At 37.5% G+C, this 21,379-nt stretch overlaps 2 protein-coding genes across 6 annotated transcripts; one reads left to right on the forward strand and one right to left on the reverse strand.

Annotated features, from left to right (window-relative positions):
* Nucleotides 1–88: 88 nt before the first annotated feature.
* dclre1a (DNA cross-link repair 1A (PSO2 homolog, S. cerevisiae)) lies at nt 89–11,236 on the forward strand. 2 transcript variants are annotated; one of them, XM_053639035.1, is made up of 9 exons: nt 89–724; nt 1,964–3,379; nt 3,939–4,072; nt 4,397–4,515; nt 4,633–4,776; nt 5,173–5,318; nt 5,700–5,854; nt 7,541–7,679; nt 10,485–11,236. In XM_053639035.1, exons 1-9 carry the CDS (start codon nt 292–294, stop codon nt 10,691–10,693), a joined length of 2,895 nt encoding a protein of 964 aa, XP_053495010.1. In that variant the 5' UTR covers nt 89–291; the 3' UTR covers nt 10,694–11,236. The 2 variants fall into 2 exon arrangements, with proteins under 2 accessions (XP_053495010.1, XP_053495011.1); XM_053639036.1 differs by lacking the exon at nt 10,485–11,236 and having other exon boundaries at nt 6,255–7,634.
* A 22-nt stretch (nt 11,237–11,258) lies between these two features.
* Nucleotides 11,259–21,300, reverse strand: LOC128616500 (pleckstrin homology domain-containing family S member 1-like). 4 transcript variants are annotated; one of them, XM_053639043.1, is made up of 14 exons: nt 20,888–21,300; nt 18,092–18,133; nt 16,965–17,056; nt 16,737–16,855; nt 16,010–16,144; nt 15,729–15,804; nt 15,513–15,593; nt 14,914–15,021; nt 14,719–14,825; nt 14,121–14,168; nt 12,672–12,764; nt 12,450–12,542; nt 12,176–12,308; nt 11,259–12,088 (listed from the first exon to the last, which is right to left on the reverse strand). In XM_053639043.1, exons 2-14 carry the CDS (start codon nt 18,114–18,116, stop codon nt 12,029–12,031), a joined length of 1,170 nt encoding a protein of 389 aa, XP_053495018.1. In that variant the 5' UTR covers nt 18,117–18,133; nt 20,888–21,300; the 3' UTR covers nt 11,259–12,028. The 4 variants fall into 4 exon arrangements, with proteins under 4 accessions (XP_053495018.1, XP_053495016.1, XP_053495017.1 ...); XM_053639041.1 differs by having other exon boundaries at nt 16,965–17,074; XM_053639042.1 differs by having other exon boundaries at nt 18,092–18,138.
* Between the last annotated feature and the right edge of the window lie 79 nt (nt 21,301–21,379).

The raw sequence follows: 21,379 nt of genomic DNA on the forward strand, positions 1-21,379 counted from the left end.
TAATTTATTTATTAAAGATCACATCTAATTATGCTAGAGACTAAAAGAAATGTTACTCGAAAATGCGTATTGCGGATGTACTCTTTATTTTCTTACTGCATTGGCGGTAATTGTGTAATAAAAGAGCGCACGTTTGACGCAGTTATTCCGTGTCTTTTTGAGACATGAAACTTTACTTGAGACATTTCCAAGCTTTGAATGAGAATGAGAGCTATCTTTTGGTTCTGTAATACATGTCGCCTCGGACCTGTGTGCAAGTGTATTCAGTAATTTGATTAAACTCTGATTCTGATGTCACACAGCGAGTCTGAAAGTGACATCTGGGAATACAAACCTCTTAAGAAGACTAAAAGACAAGCCACAAGTCCGAAATCTGCTGCAGATGGATCAAAGCGACGGAAGTTGGCAAAGCAAGGGGCGTCAAAGAAGAAGTCAAAGAAAACCTGCAGAGGGAGTAGATTGAGTACTGAGCCCAAGACAGCGACTACACTATGTACAGAGACTGAATCTGTTCAAGTGACCGAGGTAGATGGACCACTAACCAAATCCTCCATACCATCTGACTCACAGTCAGCTGAAGTGCATGATGGGCCATCATCAGAACAGCATTCTCAGTCCAGGGGTTACTGTCCTGTCTGTCAAATGCCATTTTCCATTTTGGTCGTCCAGACAACACAATGGCATGTTGCTGAATGTCTGGAGAACCCTGGGGAAACAAGTAAAGGTATGCTTTTACATCAAGAGATAACCTTTAAAATGAGCATTAGATTTTAGTGCTGATCTGTAAGCTGATCTTATACAATCATTATAATATAAGCTATGTATATGTTTCAGTGTAAATGGAACAAGACAAAAGGGTGTTGGTGTTTGACATATGTTCCTTATCACAAATAAAAAAGCAATGGTCATACACTTTACAGTGCCCTCCACTAATATTGGCACCCTTGGTAAATATGAGCAAAGAAGGTTTTGAAAAATTTGTCTTTATTGTTTAACCTTTTGATATTTTGTTAAAAAAAAAAAATCACAAAAATACTCTGCTCTTGTGGATATCAAACAATTGCTAACAAAAGGTTTATCAAAAAATATATAGCTTTGTTAAATATGTGTACCACAATTATTTGTGCTTTGTGCTACCTCCCTTTGCCAAGATAACAGCTCTGGGTCTTCTCCTATAATGCCTGATGAGGTTGGAGAATACATGGCAAGGGATCCAAGACCATTCCTCCATACAGAATCTCTCCAGATCCTCCAAATTTTGAGGTTCATGCTGGAGGACAGTCCTCTTCATTTCACCATACAGGTTTTCTATGGGTTTCAAGCCAGGGGACTGGGATGGCCATGGCAGGCCCTTGATTTTTTGGTCATATTTACCAAGGGTGCCAATATTAGTGGAGGGCACTGTATGTTAAGTCACAGGATCCCAATCTTGGTCCCTGTCCTGCACATTTGAGTGTTTTCTGTGTTCCCAACAGACCTGATCAGCTAATGTACAGCCCTTCCCAAGTTGAAGTGATTGTGTTATAGCAGGGAAAACACTAAAATGTGCATGACAGCTGCTACCCAGGAGCAGGGTTGGGAACATGTGTGTTATGATGTAGATAGTGATGTGATCTAGATGTTGGAGCCGGCTTCCCGTCTCTTTCATATACTATATACAGCTTTTGGATCCTCTCAGTTGTAATATTTTGCCCCTCCTCTGCATTTCGTCCTTCATTTTTGTTAGAACTCTGCAAATTATGTCTCATTTCAGGTCTTAGGACCATTACACAACTTTGTTTTTCAATTTTAATTGATCTTTCTGCTGGTTTTACCATATGGTTGGGATGCTTGCCTGGTTGAAGTAAAGTTGTATTCAACTCAATGTTCTTTCGTCCCCAAAAATGAACACCACCCCTTTAATGTATCCTGTATGGTAGGTCTTAATGATATTATTTTCACATTTTGTCTTTGAAAATTTCAGAATGTCCAGATGGCCTACAGTGCTCCTCCTCCATTCCAAGCCACTACAAGAGGTACAGCCACTCTCTTTTAGCTCACAGTCGAGCACTAAATGCCACAGAGTCTGCATCTTCAATACTGGGCCACACGCCTAGATTCCATCTGGAGCAGAATACATTTAATAAGGATACCATTATTTATAGTAAAGATAGCTTTGTGGACAGTGCTGTCAATCTGTCTACTGCATCCAGCCAGAGTGCCTTTCCTGCTCACGGATCCAGAGAATCTCGTACTCCTGTCCATCCTAATGCCTTACAGCTCTTACGCTCACCTGGGCCTGAAGATATTAAGAAAAAGAAAGGCTGGTCCCCTTCTACCAAAGGACCTAGATCTCACACCTCATCTCATGAAGCTAAAATTAGGATATCAACCCCATTGAAAGCAGGAAATATAAGCCATGATGTTCAGACCGGAGAAGTAAAAGAGGAGCCGTGTACTTTAGGTGATGATGATTATATCTCATATTCTCCTCTTTCTGAGGTCCCTGCTGAAACAGAAGGGAAGCAGATAAAGAAAAAACTGTTTCACAGTACAGCACTAGAAGACATGAATGAGAAAAATGATAATTCAGATTCATTGATACTGTTCAATGATAGTGCAATAAGTGATGATGACCTGTTTGCTGATATCTTAGATCAGTATGAAACCGAGACAAGCCAAGGAGATCCAGTCGTTAAGGAGTCTCTGTACACCTGTGACCAATTAGAGTCACATGAACATTTGACGAGTTCCAGCTGCACAGGCCCTAATGATAGCCCTCATCAGTCCAGTTCCCCTTTTAGCCACTCAAAAGACGTGCATGTAGTGAAAGATAGGGAAGATAATCCTCAGCTATCATCTCCTCAAAGCCTGGTCTTGGACCGTCTTCGTGAATGTATATCAAACACTGCACAGTTCAACGGTCTTAATTCTACTTGTGTTGATGTAAAGTCTGAATCTTTGAAACAGGAAATGTCTTCCACTCAAACCATTTTGGCCACTAGAAAACAAACTCTTTCCATAACGCCCAAAAAACCCCAGACCAGAGCAAGAACATCCGGGTTAAAGCAAACTGATATCGGAGTCTTTTTTGGATTGAGACCTTTGAAAGAAAAGAGAGAGGAAGTTAGCACAACTGTGGAAGAGAAACTCCTGGTGAGCTCTGCTTCAGGGAAGAGCTCTGGAACTGTAGAACGGCAGAATAGACGGAGGAAGAACACTGCAGCATCTGAAGCGACCAGGACGAGGGAAGAAGCAGAAGAAGGATCTGCTCAGCCTACGCAAACAGAAGGCAACCGAGGAGCGAGGGCATGGGGGAGGAAGAGGTGGAACACAACAAGAGCGACAGATGGAGGAGCAGAAGAGGCCAAACGATGCCCGTTTTACAAGAAAATCCCAGGTTAGTTTCATTGTTAATGTTTTTGTTTGTTTGTTTTGACTTGCCTGCATTGTGACCTATTCTGTTCATGTCTTTGAAATATTTCTTCACTCATTTGTTTTTCTTTGGGAAAAACATTCCTTTTTTTTTTTTTTTTTTAAAATACCACTTTGTACCATCAGATTGGTGTAAAAAAAAAAATGTGGTGGTGGTTCTGTATTCTTTATATAATCTTGGTTTCCTAATATTTGATCTTTTGAATGCATGAACAATGAGGACATGAAACTTTTTTTTATATTTATTCATATGGCAGGCAGAGAAAATTTGAAACATGATGCAATCCACCAGTGCTGTTGAGTAGGGCTAGGCAATATGATATATAATATTGATGGTTGTAAATTATCATAGTATACTTTTCCTGAGATTGTGGGTTTTCTAAGATTACATTAATTTTCTTAATTGAAATATGATGTACATATTTGCTTAGATGACTTGATTGCATCTGTTGCAGTAATGAGGTGTATATACTTTTTGGATTATGTTGCCATTCTATTAATGATTTGACTTTGTGTTTGCACAGGAACGACCTTTGCTGTGGATGCTTTTCAGTACGGGCATATCAAAGGCATCACAGCCTACTTCCTCACACATTTCCACTCTGATCACTATGGAGGACTGAAGAAAACCTCAACTTTTCCTATCTATTGCAATAAAGTAAGCATATCTGTCAGTGTACATAAATGCAGACTGTCCATGAGGAAGAACGCATATGCTCATTTTCAAAGACTTTAGCAATATTTTTAGGGTGAGTCACTTTTTTTTTTTTTTTTTGGCTGAGATCCTTACCTTTTGAGTACAGGAGAGACACAAAAGATGAATTGGAAGTCGATAGAACTCTTCTCTTGGCTTTGAAATTGTGGCTCTAACATTTATCATTCCTGCTTTTCTTATTATTCACCTGAGTAGTGCAGAGTTTCTTGGTGATGTTTTGTTTCTGAAGTATCATGCATGGGTGGGTTGACTGACTTGTCTTGGTAGATAACGGGCAACCTGGTGAAGAGTAAACTACATGTGGATGAGCAGTATATCCATATTCTTCCCATGAATGAGGAATGTGTAGTCGATGGTGTAAAGGTTATCCTACTAGATGCCAATCAGTGAGTTTTATTGCTTTTTGTTTTCCTTCAATTACTTTTAAATGCTTTTGTACTTTGGTCTGTGACTGTACCTATATATAAGTTGTCAGAGATGTCAGTAATTTGTTTTCTGTCCAGCTGCCCAGGGTCGGCCATGCTGCTGTTGCTGTTGCCAGATGGCCAGACTGTGCTCCACACAGGTGACTTCCGGGCTCATCCGTCCATGGAGCGCTACCCAGAGTTGCAGGGTGACAGGATTCAGACACTTTATCTGGACACCACGTGAGTACTCTAGCCAAATGCAGGCCACAGATCATCTGCTCAGTGCTGTGTGAGGAACCAATTGAGACAGTTTGAGGTCTTGGACCCTGTTGATCTACACAGTTTAACATCAAGCCTGGCTCGCTGGGCAGCATAGGAAATTCAGTGGTGGTATGAACTAAAGGCCACTGCTATGTTTTGAATGTCACATGCGTTCATTAGTAGGGATGTACTAATCTCAATATTGACTTGATACCAGGAAGATTTGAGTATTTGTCAAAACCTGATACTTATGAGACGATTTAACTCTAAGCCAAATGTTAGTCATCCACTTTCAACCCTGAAGCTCATTGCTTCTCTGAGTGTTAATCAATTATCTTTTTTTTAATTTTTTTTTTTAATTTTGGCATACTATAGGTACTGCAGTCCAGAATATACATTTCCCACCCAGCAGGAAGTGATAACCTTTGCTGCTAATACAGCGTTTGAGCTGGTCACACTCAATCCTCGCACACTGATTGTGTGTGGCACCTACTCGGTAGGAAAGGAGAAGGTTTTTTTGGGTGAGTGATGTTTTTTTGCTGTTCTAGTACCCAGCCACAGCATTAATACATTCTCAGTAGTTGTCAGGAAAGAAAAGAATCCTCTTCAGTGAACACAGCATCTGCGCTGATTAACTGATGTGGCTGTATAACGGAAGGATTAAAGGGAAATGTCAAAGATAATTCTTACTCTCTTGATGTGTCATTGGCTTGAGATTAATTTCATCTTGTCCAACTCCCCCCTCTGCAAGCCTATTCCTGCCAATTTTGAACTCTTGCTGGGAGCTCTGTCCTTTAGTGTCCTCCTGTGACCAGTCTTGCCTTACCTTAACTGCCACCTGAAACTGAACTTGTGCGAGATTGAGTTAAACTTTGCATTTCTGTTTTTCTCTCCCCCCAAAGCCATTTCTCAGGTGCTAGGTTCTAAGGTCTATATGTCCAAAGATCGTTATAAAACCATGTGCTGTCTAGAGTCGGAGCACATCTACAAGTGTATTACCACAGACATGAAGGCAGCTCAGATCCATGTTCTTCCCATGATGCAGCTCAATTTCAAGGTGAGCTGCAGTCTCTATGGAATTTCAAAGCCCAACAATTTTGTATGCATCCTGTAATAAAGAGAACAAACTAATTTTATATAAATGTATATAATTATTTATTTAAAAAATGTAATCAAATCATGTGCTAAGATTGGGCAGATCATAATTAAAATTAGAAAGTGTGCAAACAACAACAGTGCAAAGATGCATTCTGACATTTTATATCACTTACATGCTGTGTCAGATTATAAAAAGAGCTGTGCTCCAGCATATAAATCTGCTGTGAGTCAGTTTTCACTTAAATGCTGATACAAGCGTTGACTCGACTGGTTTAAAGTGTAATATTGTCCTGTCCCTGATAGACACGATACAAAATATGCTAGACTAAGTTCATAATTTTTTTTTTTTTTCCCTGTAGAAAAAGTGTTCTCTCTTGTGAGCACTGACCTTTTTCTCGTCTCCTCGGCAAACCATATCACAGGAATGTCTCTCTTTTACTCTCTCTTATCTTGCAAAAACATGCTACCGCTCTCACTCCTTCGAATGGGGTGTTCCAACGGCCTGCCATTTTTACCTTCACAGATGATCACACTGTTCAGGCACATGAGTGTCTGATGATTTGTGTCTAACCAATAAGTGTTAAAATTATTGTCTTGATATACAGGTGCATCTCAAAATAGGTTAATATCATGGAAAAGTTCATTTGTTTTTCTGTAATTTAATTAAAAAGTGGAACTTTCATATATTCAAGATTCTTTACACAAAGTGAAATATTTCAAGCCTTTTTTTGTTTTAATATTGATAATTATGGCTTACAGCTCATGGAAATCAAAAATCCAGTATCTCAAAACATTTTTAATACAGAAATGCTGACCTTCTGAAAAGTATGTTAATTTATGCACTCAGTACTAGGTTGGGGCTTTAATCCTATTGCACAAATTACTGCACCAATGCAGCGTGGCATGGAGGCATTCAGCCTGTGGCACTGCTGAGGTGTTATGGAAGCCCAGGTTGCTTTGATAGTGGCCTTCAGCTCGTATGTATTGTTGGGTCTGGTTTCTCTCATAGATTCTGTATGGGGTTCAGGTCAGGTGAATCCGAGAGATTAAAGTCTCAGGAAATCTTTGCAGGTGTGTTGAGTTAATTAGCTGATTAGAGCTCTTCTCAGGTTGATATTTCTGTATTTTAAACTCTTTATTCTAATATTGAGACTGGATTTTTAAATTTTATTTCCATGTGCTGTGAACTGTAATCATAAAGATTAAAAGATAAAAGGCTTAATTTCACTTTGTGTAATGAATATGCTGAATATATGAAAGTTCCACTTTTTGAATTAAATTATGGGAGGAAAAAATTTACCTTTCCATGATATTCAGATTTTTTGAGATGCACCTGTGTGTAATCTTGGCTTGTTGAATAAACTGAGACTTTGTGTGTGTGATGTTCTTTAAGGCTAATTGTGACTGTTGGATAAATGCACTTAATTATGAGAAAATTATTAGATATATTCAATTAATGTTAATAGATTAAAGTTTGAAACTTGTTAATGAAGTCTTTTTAATTATAAACATGCACATTTTTCTGAAAGGTATTAAAAGTAGTAGAGCAATTAAATAATTTTAAGGTGTTGCTCTAATTACTGTAAAGTTTCTCAGTAGTTGTAGTTTATGTAGCTTTTTACATTTTCTGAATGTCGTTTTACAGAACTTAAAAACGTATTTGAGCAAGTTTTCTGGTACGTATGACCAGCTGGTGGCATTCAAGCCCACGGGCTGGACCTTTACTCAGGAAGTGGGGGTGGACAACATACAACCTCAAGTCAAAGACAACATCAGTGTTTATGGTATGCAATTTATTTTTCAAAGCTTCACTGTCCTTGTTTACTATGCACATGACGACCCATGCTCTTCCAGGAGATAGGTTTTCAGGTGGACCTGGAGGGGGGAAAAAAATGTAACAATGCTTTTTATGACCGTTGTGGAGCGTAAGTGGTCTTGGATGTTTGAAATCAATAGTCAGGGCTGAAGCAGGCCTTTGCATCAAGCTATGAAATCCAGAACATTAACTTGCTATATTGTATCTCTTTGTGTTAAAGCCTTTTGACCTGTTATGTGATGGAGTAAAAGAGAGTTAGACATTATGATGTGTGAATCTAAAACGGTGCCCCCGTTTACATGCACGTCAATATTCCGAGGCATGTAAATGTCGCAGTCCAATTGCCTGATTCTGATTTCCACCGCTGGAATATGCCTGTTTTAATCAGAAATTTGTTGCATGTAAACACCTTATTCAGAAAATCTACTGAAAGGAGATATGTGCTTATAACAGATGCTTAGCTGTTGGCTAGGTATTTAGGAATTCGGGCAACTCGGGCATACTTACAACAACCATGTATACAGGAATATTCCAATCCCTGTATGCAGACAGTAGATTTTGCTTGTACTTGAGTAGATTTTGCTTGTATTTCCTCATCTGTAAGTTGTTTTGGATAAAGGCGTCTGCTAAATGAATAAATTTAATGTATTTGGAATATGGCTGCAACCCGAATATAGATCTTAAACAGAACTTGATGTGCATGTAATCACAGTCAATGGGAAGGCATTATTTAAAGGTATTAATAGCAGTGGAAACACACTTCTTTTGGCACAAACTTAAAACTGATTAAATTGAACAGTCCTCTTCAAACTCTTTGCATGTAATCTGATAGATTATGGATTATTTGTGGTCTTGCTAAATGGGGAATCTCTCACCAGCCACTAAACTGCATAGTCCATGTTAACATAATCAGCTGATAGGTTTTGACTTGAAGAGACTGGGCTCTAATTTCTTATGTTCCTGACAACCAGGGTGGTTTCTTTATGGAACTAATTGAGTTTTCCCAGTGTGCGTAGCAAAACAAGGTTTGCTATCAGAAGGTCGATATCCTCAAAATGAAAGCTGTGTAGTTTAGTGCTGCAACATCTCCAGGAAACCTTACATGTCTCATGGACCATAGTTCTGCCCATTATTGACAATATTGACAGCCCTTTGTGCCTGTAACCCATTAGACTGGTCTGTCCCCTGGGAGCGAATCCCAGAGTAGTAGCATGTTTATGAAGGATTGGAGGCACTTGTTATAAAAACCAGTAGAAGACACTGATTCAAAGTGGCTTTTATTTGAGACCTTTTTTTTGTTTTGTGTTTTATTATTATTTATTTTTATTTTTTTTACTGGCAATCACTAGGGCTAGGCAAGTCAAAATTGCATGCACTGTGTTGAGAAGTGGAAACATGTTACAGTGTGGCTGAACATAGTCCTGCCAAAGAGATTGACGCTGTGCTATATTAATAAACCCATCAACCTGTCTGCTCTTGCAGATGAGACTGTGGGTCACTGACCAGCTGTTTATGCTTTGTAGAGCACCATAAAAGGGTCGCACTTGTTAGACAATTTAGCCCATTGGTTAAAGGAAGTGATTACGCACACATACTTGAATACGTGCCAAGAGGCGCCTTCTTTCATTAAACACCATTCGACATGTGCTGGGTCACCTCCTGGGTGGCACTAAGGGCATTGTTGGTGACATCATTTGTGAAGCAGCAAGAATTTACTTTCCACCTTCATTACGTGTTCTATGGTGAGTTTGAGTGACGCTTGTTTTCAATCAGGAACACTATACGACCCTGAATAATTCTCATTCTCTGTAGAAAACCGCATCAGTATTTTTGAGTGGTTTCCTCCTTTGGCCTCAACTAAGATCAGCATCGGTGCTGGAGTGACTTCATTCAGTCGATGGCACTAGCGCAGTACCTTGAGTAATTCTCCTCATCAGTGTGGTACAGCATTAATGCAGATTGAGTGATTCTCAACAATGATGTAGAGTATTGAGTGATACTGCTTTCTACTGATGAGAATTAGTGCTTTAGTGACTCATATACTCAATAGAAACTGTATCGGCACTTGAGTATTCTAAGCACTTTTGTGGCTCTAACCTGCAATAACGATCAGCATCCTGCCACAAGAGGGTGCAAGATCAACACCCTGACTGTTCATCAATCACCACAGGAAAAAGGTTTTAGCATTGTGCATTGTCCTAATGCATCACAGTGTTAACAAACACTTATGACTTTGATATGTGGTCTCCACTAGTTATGTAAGGAACCTGCTCCGATGATCCAGAACATATGGAGGTAGAATGGGAGGTTTCATATGTAACAGTCATACTTACAACTAAGTGGCGGACGGCCAGGTCATCTGGGACAATCGAGTTGACCAGAGGATTAGTGTGATCATTTGCGATTTCAGGAAATAATCACTCAGGAAAATGCCACTAGTACTAGAAGGAAACTACCCTGGTGGTCCTCCACATTTGTCATAGAGCCAATATGACCTACTGTTTTTCAATCTGGGTTTTTAATTTTCACATCTCAGGCTGCCACAAGCAAAATAACTTTTATTTCATAGGATCTACTCTGGTCATTGCCACATTCCCAACCTGAAACCAGGTATTACTGGTCAACATATAATGTCTGCCTTTTTTTCTTTCAAATTTTTTAATCATATTATACATGCAACTTGGTGTTTTTGTTTTGGTGTGTATTTTTAATGTTCTGTTTGAGGCTTTAAACGATTGTGAGGATTTGTCTAATCATGGCTTTTCTATTACAGGTATTCCATACAGCGAACACAGTAGCTACCTGGAGCTGAAGCGCTTTGTGCAGTGGCTGCGGCCACTGAAGATCATTCCCACAGTGAATGTTGGCAGTTGGAGCAGTAGGAAGGCTATGAACAACTGCTTCAGTGAGTGGCAAGCTGAGGTTAAAGCTCTAAACGCAGGACCAAGGAGTGATCATAAAGGCTCCTGTACAAGACAGTAACTGATCACTGCATCACCACAGTTCAGTGTTGGGCCAAATAGTCAAATTGGGTATTCCTAAATGCAAGCCTGGTTATAAGCCTAATATCTCTTCGCATTTAGAGACATGCAGAGCAAAATTTGGAACCACGGTTTTTACCACAAAAAGTTTTTAAATTGTTGCCTTTGCAGTGTTTTACATGGGTGCCATTTGCTCATTTTAGTGAAAAACTGTCATTGTTTATCTCAATAGTTACCAATCAAAGTAACTGGTAATGAATTCACTAAATGAGGTTCATTTTCAGGTAGATTGTCTGTTCCAATACACTTCATGTGCTCAAAATTTCCATCATTGCCTATGAATGTGTTTTTTTAAATGCTTAAAATATGTAGATATTTACAAATAAATCTTTTTAATAATGCTCAAGCCTTGATGTTTTGAATTATAATTTAGAAAGGTTTGTCTTGCTCGGCTGTTTTGAACTTTTCAAAGAAACCTTCCATTGATTTTTATAATTAATAAAAAAATGATTGGCTTTCCTATGCTCTGACTGTATTGACAATCAGCATATAAAGATGGTGATGTGTTCAAATAGCACATGTTCTACAGTGCAAAAAGTTCATTAAATTATCTATGAAATAATGGTCTTACACCGGTCTTTGTGTACTCCTATATTCAATAATAAGATATTTGGAAAGTTCCACTGAGACTCCAAAATGTCTTTGTACATGGGGATTGTGTAATTAGTCCAACATCATTTTAATAGACTTAAATATGGAGTAAACAGCAATTATTCGTTTTTAAGCTATATGGTTTTAATTAGGTTTTATTGCAGGGATAATACATTTAGAATATAAACCGATCAACATATTACATCCTGTAGATTTGCCTATACACGTCTGAAAGTAATCACTTTCCATGTGTATTTTGTATATTGGAAAAATAATCGGGGTGGGGGCAGGCACAACGTTCAGAAAGTTTAACTGGCTTAACTTGCAGTGCAATCTAATATCTTTCTGGTCTGAACATTTGAAACACTAGAGGGCTTCATCATGTAGTTCTCCCAAAGCCAGAGGACTGCAGTGTAATCACAAATCTTGATCGCAGGAGTCTGGTAATCAGAGCAAAGATTTCAAGTCAACGGTTGTCCCAGACCAGATTTAGTAAGTGTATTACAGAAATCAACAAACTATTTAGAATCATTTTGAACATTCTCTCAAGCAGCACTGTACAACCTTTCCCAGACATTGCACTACTGCTTTCTCTAACGCAGAGTCAGAATGCTGATCTTCCTCATGTCAAGCATGTGCCTGTACTTCAAATGAACAGTACAGGAGAATCAGAGCAGAGGTCACTTTATGTGTAACATCCACTTAAGGGTTGGGACCCTGGCTGTCTTAGGATAGTCAGTTTTACCTGCAAGAGAGAGACCGATTAAAGTGAAGCACATTTTCAGTAACAAAAAAACAAAAAACACTTCCCTAATTTGACATGCACTCTTACCTGGTCTTTAGCAAGCCTCTTTAGATAGGTTTGTAACTCTCCCAGACTGTCTGTAAGCAGATCATTAATGGCCAGGATTTGGTCACCCTCATGGAACAGAACAGATGATTGTGTATGCTTCCAGTTAGACACCCTGCCGAGGAACAGACGACCTAGCGTTAGCAACTGAGGATTTGGAGTTGTTTGTAACTTGAGTGTATGCATCATAGTCAAGATAAATAGATGATCCATCAGTATTATCAAAACTGTGTGAAGTTTTTAGCAAGTTGTGTACCATAGTTTGCCTGCTTCCTCTGAGATGATCACACTGTTTTTCAGCTCGTGTTGGCTAACATAAATTTCCTCCTCCACAGGAATAGGGGTTTCACTATGGAATGCACATATTTCTCTTTAAGCTTGTCATTCTTAACATCTCTAACCAACATGTTACACTGTTCTGGTAAACTCTGGCATATTTCCTTGTTTCACCATCTGGAGTCATTTGCATTTCGCTCACCTCCCTGATGAAATCTGCCCGTTCAGAGCAGTGGAGCTCTCCTCAGTGCCAGTCTGGAGGAACAAGTTCTCCGGACTGTTATTGCCTTCCAGACTACAAAATACAAAATATTTTCCATTATTGCTACTTTGATTGGTTTTTATTTATGAATGCTATAAGGAAATAATTCAAAATCAGTTACATAATGACAAATTAATCAAAGTTCTGTACAAGAAATTTACCAAAACAAGAAAGATGCATTTGAGACAGTCATACGAATTCAGTCCAGACTAGTATGAATCATTTTCAGGGGTTAACTGGGATTTAGGAGGTTTTTCATGCTTTTTTCATAGATGGCAACAATGTGGGAACAGTACTATTCTTTTTAATGTTATAATGTTATTCTATGTACGTAGATGTCAATACTGATATGAAAATGTGTTTAAAACTTTTAATTAACTACAATTAGGTGACCAGACCTCAATTTGTAGTATATACTTGCTTTGGTAAGTCCCTACATGAATCCCCTAAAGATTTGTACTTCCCAAAAACATTATGCCCAAAATCTCACCCATTCTTCAGTGAATAATCTTATTCAGATATCATATAGACTTGTACATAAGATCTGCTGTCGTGGAAGAGTAATGATTTATATTCCCACTATCTGAAGAGATAGAGAGGAGGTCCAGAAGAGGATGGATTCCTTTTTTGAGTCTAGTTCTTCTCAAGGTTTCTTCCTTATGTTGTGTTAGGGAGATTTTCTTGCCAATCTTGCCTCTGGCTTGCTCGTTAGTGATTTAAAGTTACATCTGGATTTCAGTAAAGCTGCTTTGTGACAGTGTCTACTGATAAACGCTTAATACAAATAAAATGAACAGAACTTGCCATCCACATACACCAGTGATGAGAGAGCTTAGCTCTCATTTGTCCTTGCCAGTTCATGAGGCTTAATAAATCTTATATGTTGCATAATATGTAATCCAAACATGCAAAACCACTGACTTATGAGTTACACCAATGATCATAAATGAAATTCATTTTCATATTATTGTTTACCTAGTGGTAACCAATCATCTGATGGGAATATTCTGAGTAAAATCTACAAACAAAAATACATAAAAAAAAAAAAAATAGATGCACCGATTAAGTAAACAATGTGTCAAGTCATAGGTATGAGGATGCAAGTTCAGTGCCAAGTTTCTGCATTTAATACAACTCTAAGACTAGTTGGACAGGTTCTGTTACCCATTCTTTACTTTAAATGCAACCAGAAATGTTTTAGCCAAGACGTCGTCTGATAAGCAAACATGAGTTTACGAGATGCTAAACAAAGATGTGTTTATGGAACCAGGAACCACTGTTGGATTCACAACTATGAATACAATGCTGACTTCAAGACAAAGCTTTGTCATGATTAAACAAACAAAGATAGTCAACTCAATCACAAAAAGAGTGCCACATTGTACTTACTTTGTTTGAGGAAGCAAGAGATCTTCAGTCTGCCTCAGTGCCTCTTCCCTGTGGATGGGCATGAAAACTTTGGTAATTCAGGAAAATGTAAAAATATGTCGATTCAGATTATCATTAAATACACTCAGAGCACTCACCTTGTAGATAGATATTATATTGTTATAGATATAAGAATAGGTTATAAAGAGATATACTTTTTCATATTGCTTTTATACCACAGCGCTGCTTAATGTTCAAATAGTCAGAAGGTTTTGCTTAATTTTCTATATACAAGGTTTATATTAACACTCTCATTCCAACGCATTATCATTTCTATAGTAACAGCTTTCACAAGGACTTGAGAGAAGCTTCACTTAAACAAAAACTGTAATCTTTTGAACGTCACTGTGGAATAAGAGGAATAAAACATTTGAGGATGTGCTATTATTGGAAAACGAATAAATTTTGCATTACACCACTCCATCACTGATTCTTTCCTATAACAGTAGTTTTTGTGTTTTATTTCTTATGTAATAATGTTTGATTATTTGCTTACATTTATAATAGGAGCATTAATAGTGGCATTTTTTTAAGAAAAAGATGAAAGGGAAGAACTTACACACTTTTCATGTCCATATAGTGGTTGGTGTGGCCTTCTGTTTCACTTTCTTTGTTTATCTTCATGTCATCTTCCTCATCTTCCTCACTGTCTTCACTTTCCGTAAACTTAGAAGAAGATGTTAATGATTTTATGATTTTATGTTAATATTGTAGGTATTTGTGTGTATGTGTGTTTAGGTGAAGTAGAACCTACTGCTGTCATCATGTAATTCCTTGGATAATCATAGTGAGAGTGTAGTTGGTTGAAGGACTCGGGGGCAGACTGTCTCATTGAAAAGGATGGACTCGGATCAGTTTCTTTCTGTTAAGAAAAGCAACGTGTCTGTCAGAAAAAAAGTTTTGTTTTCAACTTGAGGTCTATCACATTAGCTTTATTAGTTACAATATGGATTTTATGGATTTATGTCATTCTTCCTACGGTCTTTCTATTGCTGATCTCTGATATGTTATTTAAAAATAGAAATGTTTATTCACCAACAAAGCTTACAAACCACTGCTTTCCTAGAAGGTTCAGAAATGAGACTCGATCATAAATATTAACCAGATGTATATTTATGATATACTGTATATTGGCTGCAGATATGCAATGACTTTAAAAAAAAAAAAAGGGAACTGAAAATAAAGCAGATAACAAACAGTTTGATCAGTTTGGACCAGCAGCTCTTGATAGACACACTGAGGTACTGCAGCAGCTAGCATCAAGGCAAGTGGGACATCTAGTGTTTCTTTATCTCTGGTGCGAACAAATTCTCAGGCATTTGTACGCCCCGTTAGCGGTGTTCAGTAACTCACCTGTTCTTGGTCTTCAGGCGAATTTTGATCACGATACAACATAGGTGTAGGCTCAGATATTGACCTAAATTTTCTGATTTCCTATATAAAAAAAAAATCAATTCAAATCAGCAAATCTGTGCATTGTATATTGTTCAGTTCAAATTAGTTTTCTTCATAGAAAAGTAGACTTCATGTCTGATCTGATTATTTTTTTGCCATTTTTATGGACAGTACCTCTGAGTCAGGCAATGTGGGAACATGTGTATTCAGAGCCTTAAATATGGCATTAAACCACTCGTCCATCTCGTCGCTGTGGAGAGTATTTAAACCATTATTTTTGTTAGTAAAAGTATTGTTTGGTATTGTTTGAGTATTCACACCTGAACTGCTGCAACTGAACTGTTAATCACCATAACAATATGCTCATTTAACAGCATTACATTTGTTTTTTCAACATTCCAAGCTTAATGGAATCTAATGTGGTCTGTGGATTATTGCCATGAACCATGACTAACCTGTTTTGTCCAATGAGGAAATATTCTCTATCTGGCACCTTCATGTACAAAACACAGGACGGAGTGCATCTAAAGTTCCTTTGTATCCACTGGCAATTGGGGTGTGACTCTGCTTGCCGGAAAAGCAGTGAGACCCTGAATGCAAAAGACACATCAAGACCTCGGAATGCTCACCGAATGATCTGACATGTTATAAGTAGGTTTTTCACATGCCACTGGCTACCTGTGAAATTTTACACCAAAAATAATGTTTAATATTCAGAAATTTATGTTGTATCTGCTTTGATCTGTTCTTCTAGGTTCTAGTCACCATGGTCTCCTTTGTTCAAGGCGAGTTTGAGTGAATACTGTACGCTGAATTTTCAAATGTCTTATCTTTAACAAAATTACATAAAGCTTGTTTGCATTGTTTGCAGGATGTAAGCATGTTTATGTGCATGGTAATTTAAAAAACAATAATATTAAAGTTTCTTTTTCGTATATGATGATAATTAGTAAATCTGTTCATTCTTTCACATACACCAAATAAGTGCTGTAAAAATACCAAAATGAAATTAAGGTCAAAAAGGTCCTAAAACCACTAAATTCCAAGCTCTTGATTACCTAACCGATCTGATGATCATGCAGAAATGTTGTAACTAATCCAGCAGTTAGAGCAACTGGAATACGCAGCTGTAAACAATTATGTTTGAATAATGTTTTATTGATTATGTGATTATGTACATACTGATAAAGGTTGATTTGTCCTAAAGGTTTCTCTCTTTTATTTCCGTCCTTGAAGAACTTCAGCTGGTAATGATTAGCAGAGGTCTTGCTGAGCACAAAGAACCGCCGCTTCCATGATTTCTGCAGAATATCACAAAAACAAGAAGTCCCACAGAAATGTTGTAACAGAAAAGCTGTGCTAAAAGAATGATTCCTTTTCATATTAGAGCTTATTTTATATGTAGCATACCAAGGATTTGAAAAGTATAGTCTGAAGGGGTGACTTGTACATGTAGCCAGACTGCACATCTTCCATATTTGCAGGGACTTCATCTGGATTTTCTAGAGAGGGGGGGAACCCTAAACATTATATATAGGCATATTAGGGTTACATCTAATTGATGAAATCGATTGAATTAATAATAATCGACAATGAATTTCATTATGGATTAGTTGGGTCTGTGACGTCACTGTGGATAACCCCCATTAGTGACATCACTTCACAATGGCAAAAAACACATTTCTAGGAATAAAACTCAGACAAAATCTGTCCACCGCAGCACTCAGATCTAACAACAAACAAAATTATGGTTGCAATTTAACGATTATTTTCATAATCATGCATTATTTTTAACTAAACATAACACACATATGTTATGTTTTTTAACTAACCATAACACACACACACACAAACTAAACTACAGTCCTAAAATTATAATTAAAAAAAAAATATATCACTTTTACTGCACCTTACTGTTTCTGTTATTCACTACCATTAGGCATATTGTTTTACTTCCATTTACTTTGGTCGATATTTATTTATTTATTTGTCCCATTTTTATATTATCAGAATGAAACAGGAAAAAAAAAAACCCTGTGAACTCTCTCTCTCTCTCTCTCTCTCTCTCTCTCTCTCTCTCTCTTCAGTAACTGCAATTCAGTGACTCTGGCCTCCAATAGCTCTAAAATGACGGTTTGGAATTAGCAATGTGTGATGCAATGGAGCAATGGAGGCTTGAGATGGGAATGCGTAATAAATTAGTTCCACACACAAGAGCATGTTAAGAACAAAAACCTGACAACTGTCTTGAAATAAAACAACTGAACAATATCTTGAGGTGTGGTAACTGTGGTATAAGCGGAATAATTGACTCCGGTCCGTAATGCGGCCGTTACACCTCATTACACCGTTACACCTCATGTGTGCATTATTTTCGATTAATTTAAGGGACCGGAGTCAATTATTGCTTACATATATCAATATAATTATATTAATATTATTACTTAATTATATACACTGTATATAGCATTGTGCTCACATTTTTTTGTCCAGAAGATTAATTTTATGTTCAGCACAGAATTTTGAGGCAGACCTACCTGAAGTCCTGCGCTTGCTGAACATTTGGATACTGTAGTAATCTATGCTGAAACAAAAATTACTGTTATTTCATATGTGGTGATGCATAACAGTGTATTCCCAACATTCAATACAGAGAGGAACCAATCAGAACCAAAACTATTAGAAACCTATACAGGGATATATATATACAGTGAGGGAAAAAAGTATTTGATCCCCTGCTGATTTTGTATGTTTACCCACTGACAAAGAAATGATCAGTCTATAACTTTAATGGTAGATTTATTTGAACAGTGAGAGACAGAATAACAACAAAAAAATCCAGAAAAACGCACATCAAAAATGTTATAAATTGATTTGCATTTTAATGAGGGAAATAAGTATTTGACCCCTCTGCAAAACATGACTTAGTACTTGGTTTAAAAACCCTTGTTGGCAATCACAGAGGTCAGACGTTTCTTGTAGTTGGCCACCAGGTTTGCACACATCTCAGGAGGGATTTTGTCCCACTCCTCTTTGCAGATCTTCTCCAAATCATTAAGGTTTCGAGGCTGACGTTTGGCAACTCGAACCTTCAGCTCTCTCCACAGATTTTCTATGGGATTAAGGTCTGGAGACTGGCTAGGTCACTCCAGGACCTTAATGTGCTTCTTCTTGAGCCACTCCTTTGTTGCCTTGGCCATGTGTTTTGGGTCATTGTCATGCTGGAATATCCATCCACGACCCATTTTCAATGCCCTGTCTGAGGGAAGGAGGTTTTCACCCAAGATTTGACGGTACATGGCCCCGTCCATCGTCCCTTTGATGCGGTGAAGTTGTCCTGTCCCCTTAGCAGAAAAAAACCCCCAAAGCATAATGTTTCCACCTCCATGTTTGACGGTGGGGATGGTGTTCCAGGGGTCATAGGCAGCATTCCTCCTCCTCCAAACACGGCGAGTGGAGTTGATGCCAAAGAGCTCAATTTTGGTCTCATCTGACCTCAACGCTTTCACCCAGTTGTCCTCAGAATCATTCAGATGTTCATTGGCAAACTTCAGACGGGCATGTATATGTGTTTTCTTGAGCAGCAGACCTTGCGCGCGCTGCAGGATTTCAGTCCTTCACGGCGTAGTGTGTTACCAATTGTTTTCTTGGTGACTATGGTCCCAGCTGCCTTGAGATCATTGACAAGATCCTCCCGTGTAGTTCTGGGCTGATTCCTCACTGTTCTCATGATCAATGCAACTCCACGAGGTGAGATCTTGCATGGAGCCCCAGGCCGAGGGAGATTGACAGTTCTTTTGTGCTTCTTCCATTTGCGAATAATCGCACCAACTGTTGTCCCCTTCTCACCAAGCTGCTTGGCAATGGTCTTGTAGCCCATTCCAGACTTGTGTAGGTCTACAGTCTTGTCCCTGACATCCTTGGAGAGCTCTTTGGTCTTGGCCATGGTGGAGAGTTTGGAATATGACTGATTGATTGCTTCTGTGGACAGGTGTCTTTTATACAGGTAACAAACTGATATTAGGAGCACTCCCTTTAAGAGTGTGCTCCTAATCTCAGCTCGTTACCTGTATAAAAGACACCTGGGAGCCAGAAATCTTTCTGATTGAGAGGGGGTCAAATACTTTTTTCCCTCATTAAAATGCAAATTAATTTATAAAATTTTTGACATGCGTTTTTCTGGATTTTTTTGTTGTTATTCTGTCTCTCACTGTTCAAATACAACTACCATTAAAATTATAGACTGATCATTTCTTTGTCAGTGGGCAAACGTACAAAATCAGCAGGGGATCAAATACTTTTTTCCCTCACTGTATATATATATATATATATATATATATATATATATATATATATATATATATGTGTGTGTGTGTGTGTGTGTGTGTGTGTGTGTGTTAGCTCTAAAATGATGGTATGTTTAAATAATAATTATATTTATATGTATATGTATATGTATATATATATATATATGTGTGTGTGTGTGTGTGTGTGTGTGTGTATGTATGTATATATATATATATATATATATATATATATATATATATATATACACACACACACACACATATATAATATTTTTTTCTTCATTCAAATGTATATGGAAAACACAAGAAACTATTGTGACCAAGGTCTGGGTGATTTAATAACTTCATAGCTTAATAATTAATAATACATAGCTTAATAATTAACACAATACAAAAACTTGGTGAAAAATAATAACCCCGTAACATTTAAATGTTATACACATAATACAGAATAATATATTAAGTGCATGTACAGCACATATTTATTTGCAGTGTTTAAGAGGTTGTAATTTCATCAAATACTGTTCTATCACTGAAATAGTGTCAGTTGGTTCTAGAAAAATTACCTTTTTAAACCAAAAAATGTGCAAAACTTTGATAAAAACAGTATTATACTACTCATAATAATAATAATAATAATAATAATAATAATAATAATAACAACAACAACAACAATAATAATAGGCTAATAATAATCTTAAAAAAAAAAAAAATTAGGAAATGCAGCATAAACAATATATCACAGCTCCCTTGTACTGTTAGCTGAAAACGTCGTGTCATACATGCATATCATGTCATACTTGTTATATTTGACAAACCTGTAATGGAAGCTTATGTCCTCAGTATGTAACATTATATTACAAGATTACTTTACACACAGGAAAAATCAATCCGAATAAACCAAGTAAGATAGAACATAATCAAGATGTAACCCAATTAACTGAGATAAGCTATTTAAATAAACTATAAGATTTATCTACCATGAGGTTACACTCAGTAATTATCTTATAGTATTGATTGTTTTACCTGAAGCAGAAATTGATGGTCCTCTTCACTCAAAGTACATTCCTCTAATGACACGGAGCACAAGCCAAACGCATTTAGTTATAGCTTGTTACATCATTACAGGGCAGGACTTCAGTGTTTGGAAACAGTCCCTCCAGGTAAATATCAGATGTTTCTCTTCACATGTGTGCAACGTTTTGTTTTCAGTTCTATACAACTATTTTTGCATTGAGTTTTCTTTTATACCTGACTGTTATTTGACTGGGTGTGTGTGCATATATAAATGGGCTTTTATAAATGCTAAAATAATGACAGGAGGAAGTTAGCTACCAAAATATTACTTCCTCCTCCTCCTTCAAACATTAAAAAAGAGTGCCAGGCCAAAAAAACAAAACAAAACAAAACAAAAAACCCCAGGGATATCCTCCACACACTGCATGTTGTGAGTCCTTTTTAACCACTAGTTTTAAAAAAAGTTTCACAAAAGAGATCATATAAGTGAGATCTGGCTTT

Source organism: Ictalurus furcatus, chromosome 13 (genome assembly GCF_023375685.1).
Source record: "Ictalurus furcatus strain D&B chromosome 13, Billie_1.0, whole genome shotgun sequence".
In the NCBI taxonomy this organism is placed as follows: domain Eukaryota; kingdom Metazoa; phylum Chordata; class Actinopteri; order Siluriformes; family Ictaluridae; genus Ictalurus; species Ictalurus furcatus.

Excerpts from the sequence above, each read along its gene's own strand:
- dclre1a (XM_053639035.1), top strand. The coding sequence starts at position 292 with ATGTCACACAGCGAGTCTGAAAGTGACATCTGGGAATACAAACCTCTT. Across the intron at positions 4,073-4,396 it reads TTCCTATCTATTGCAATAAA|ATAACGGGCAACCTGGTGAA; the intron begins GTAAGCATATCT and ends TTGTCTTGGTAG. Across the intron at positions 7,680-10,484 it reads AGACAACATCAGTGTTTATG|GTATTCCATACAGCGAACAC; the intron begins GTATGCAATTTA and ends TTTCTATTACAG.
- LOC128616500 (XM_053639041.1), bottom strand. The coding sequence starts at position 18,116 with ATGTTCAGCAAGCGCAGGACTTCAG. Across the intron at positions 16,145-16,736 it reads GGACAAATCAACCTTTATCA|GGTCTCACTGCTTTTCCGGC; the intron begins GTATGTACATAA and ends TTTTGCATTCAG. Across the intron at positions 15,805-16,009 it reads TTCCTCATTGGACAAAACAG|CGACGAGATGGACGAGTGGT; the intron begins GTTAGTCATGGT and ends TACTCTCCACAG.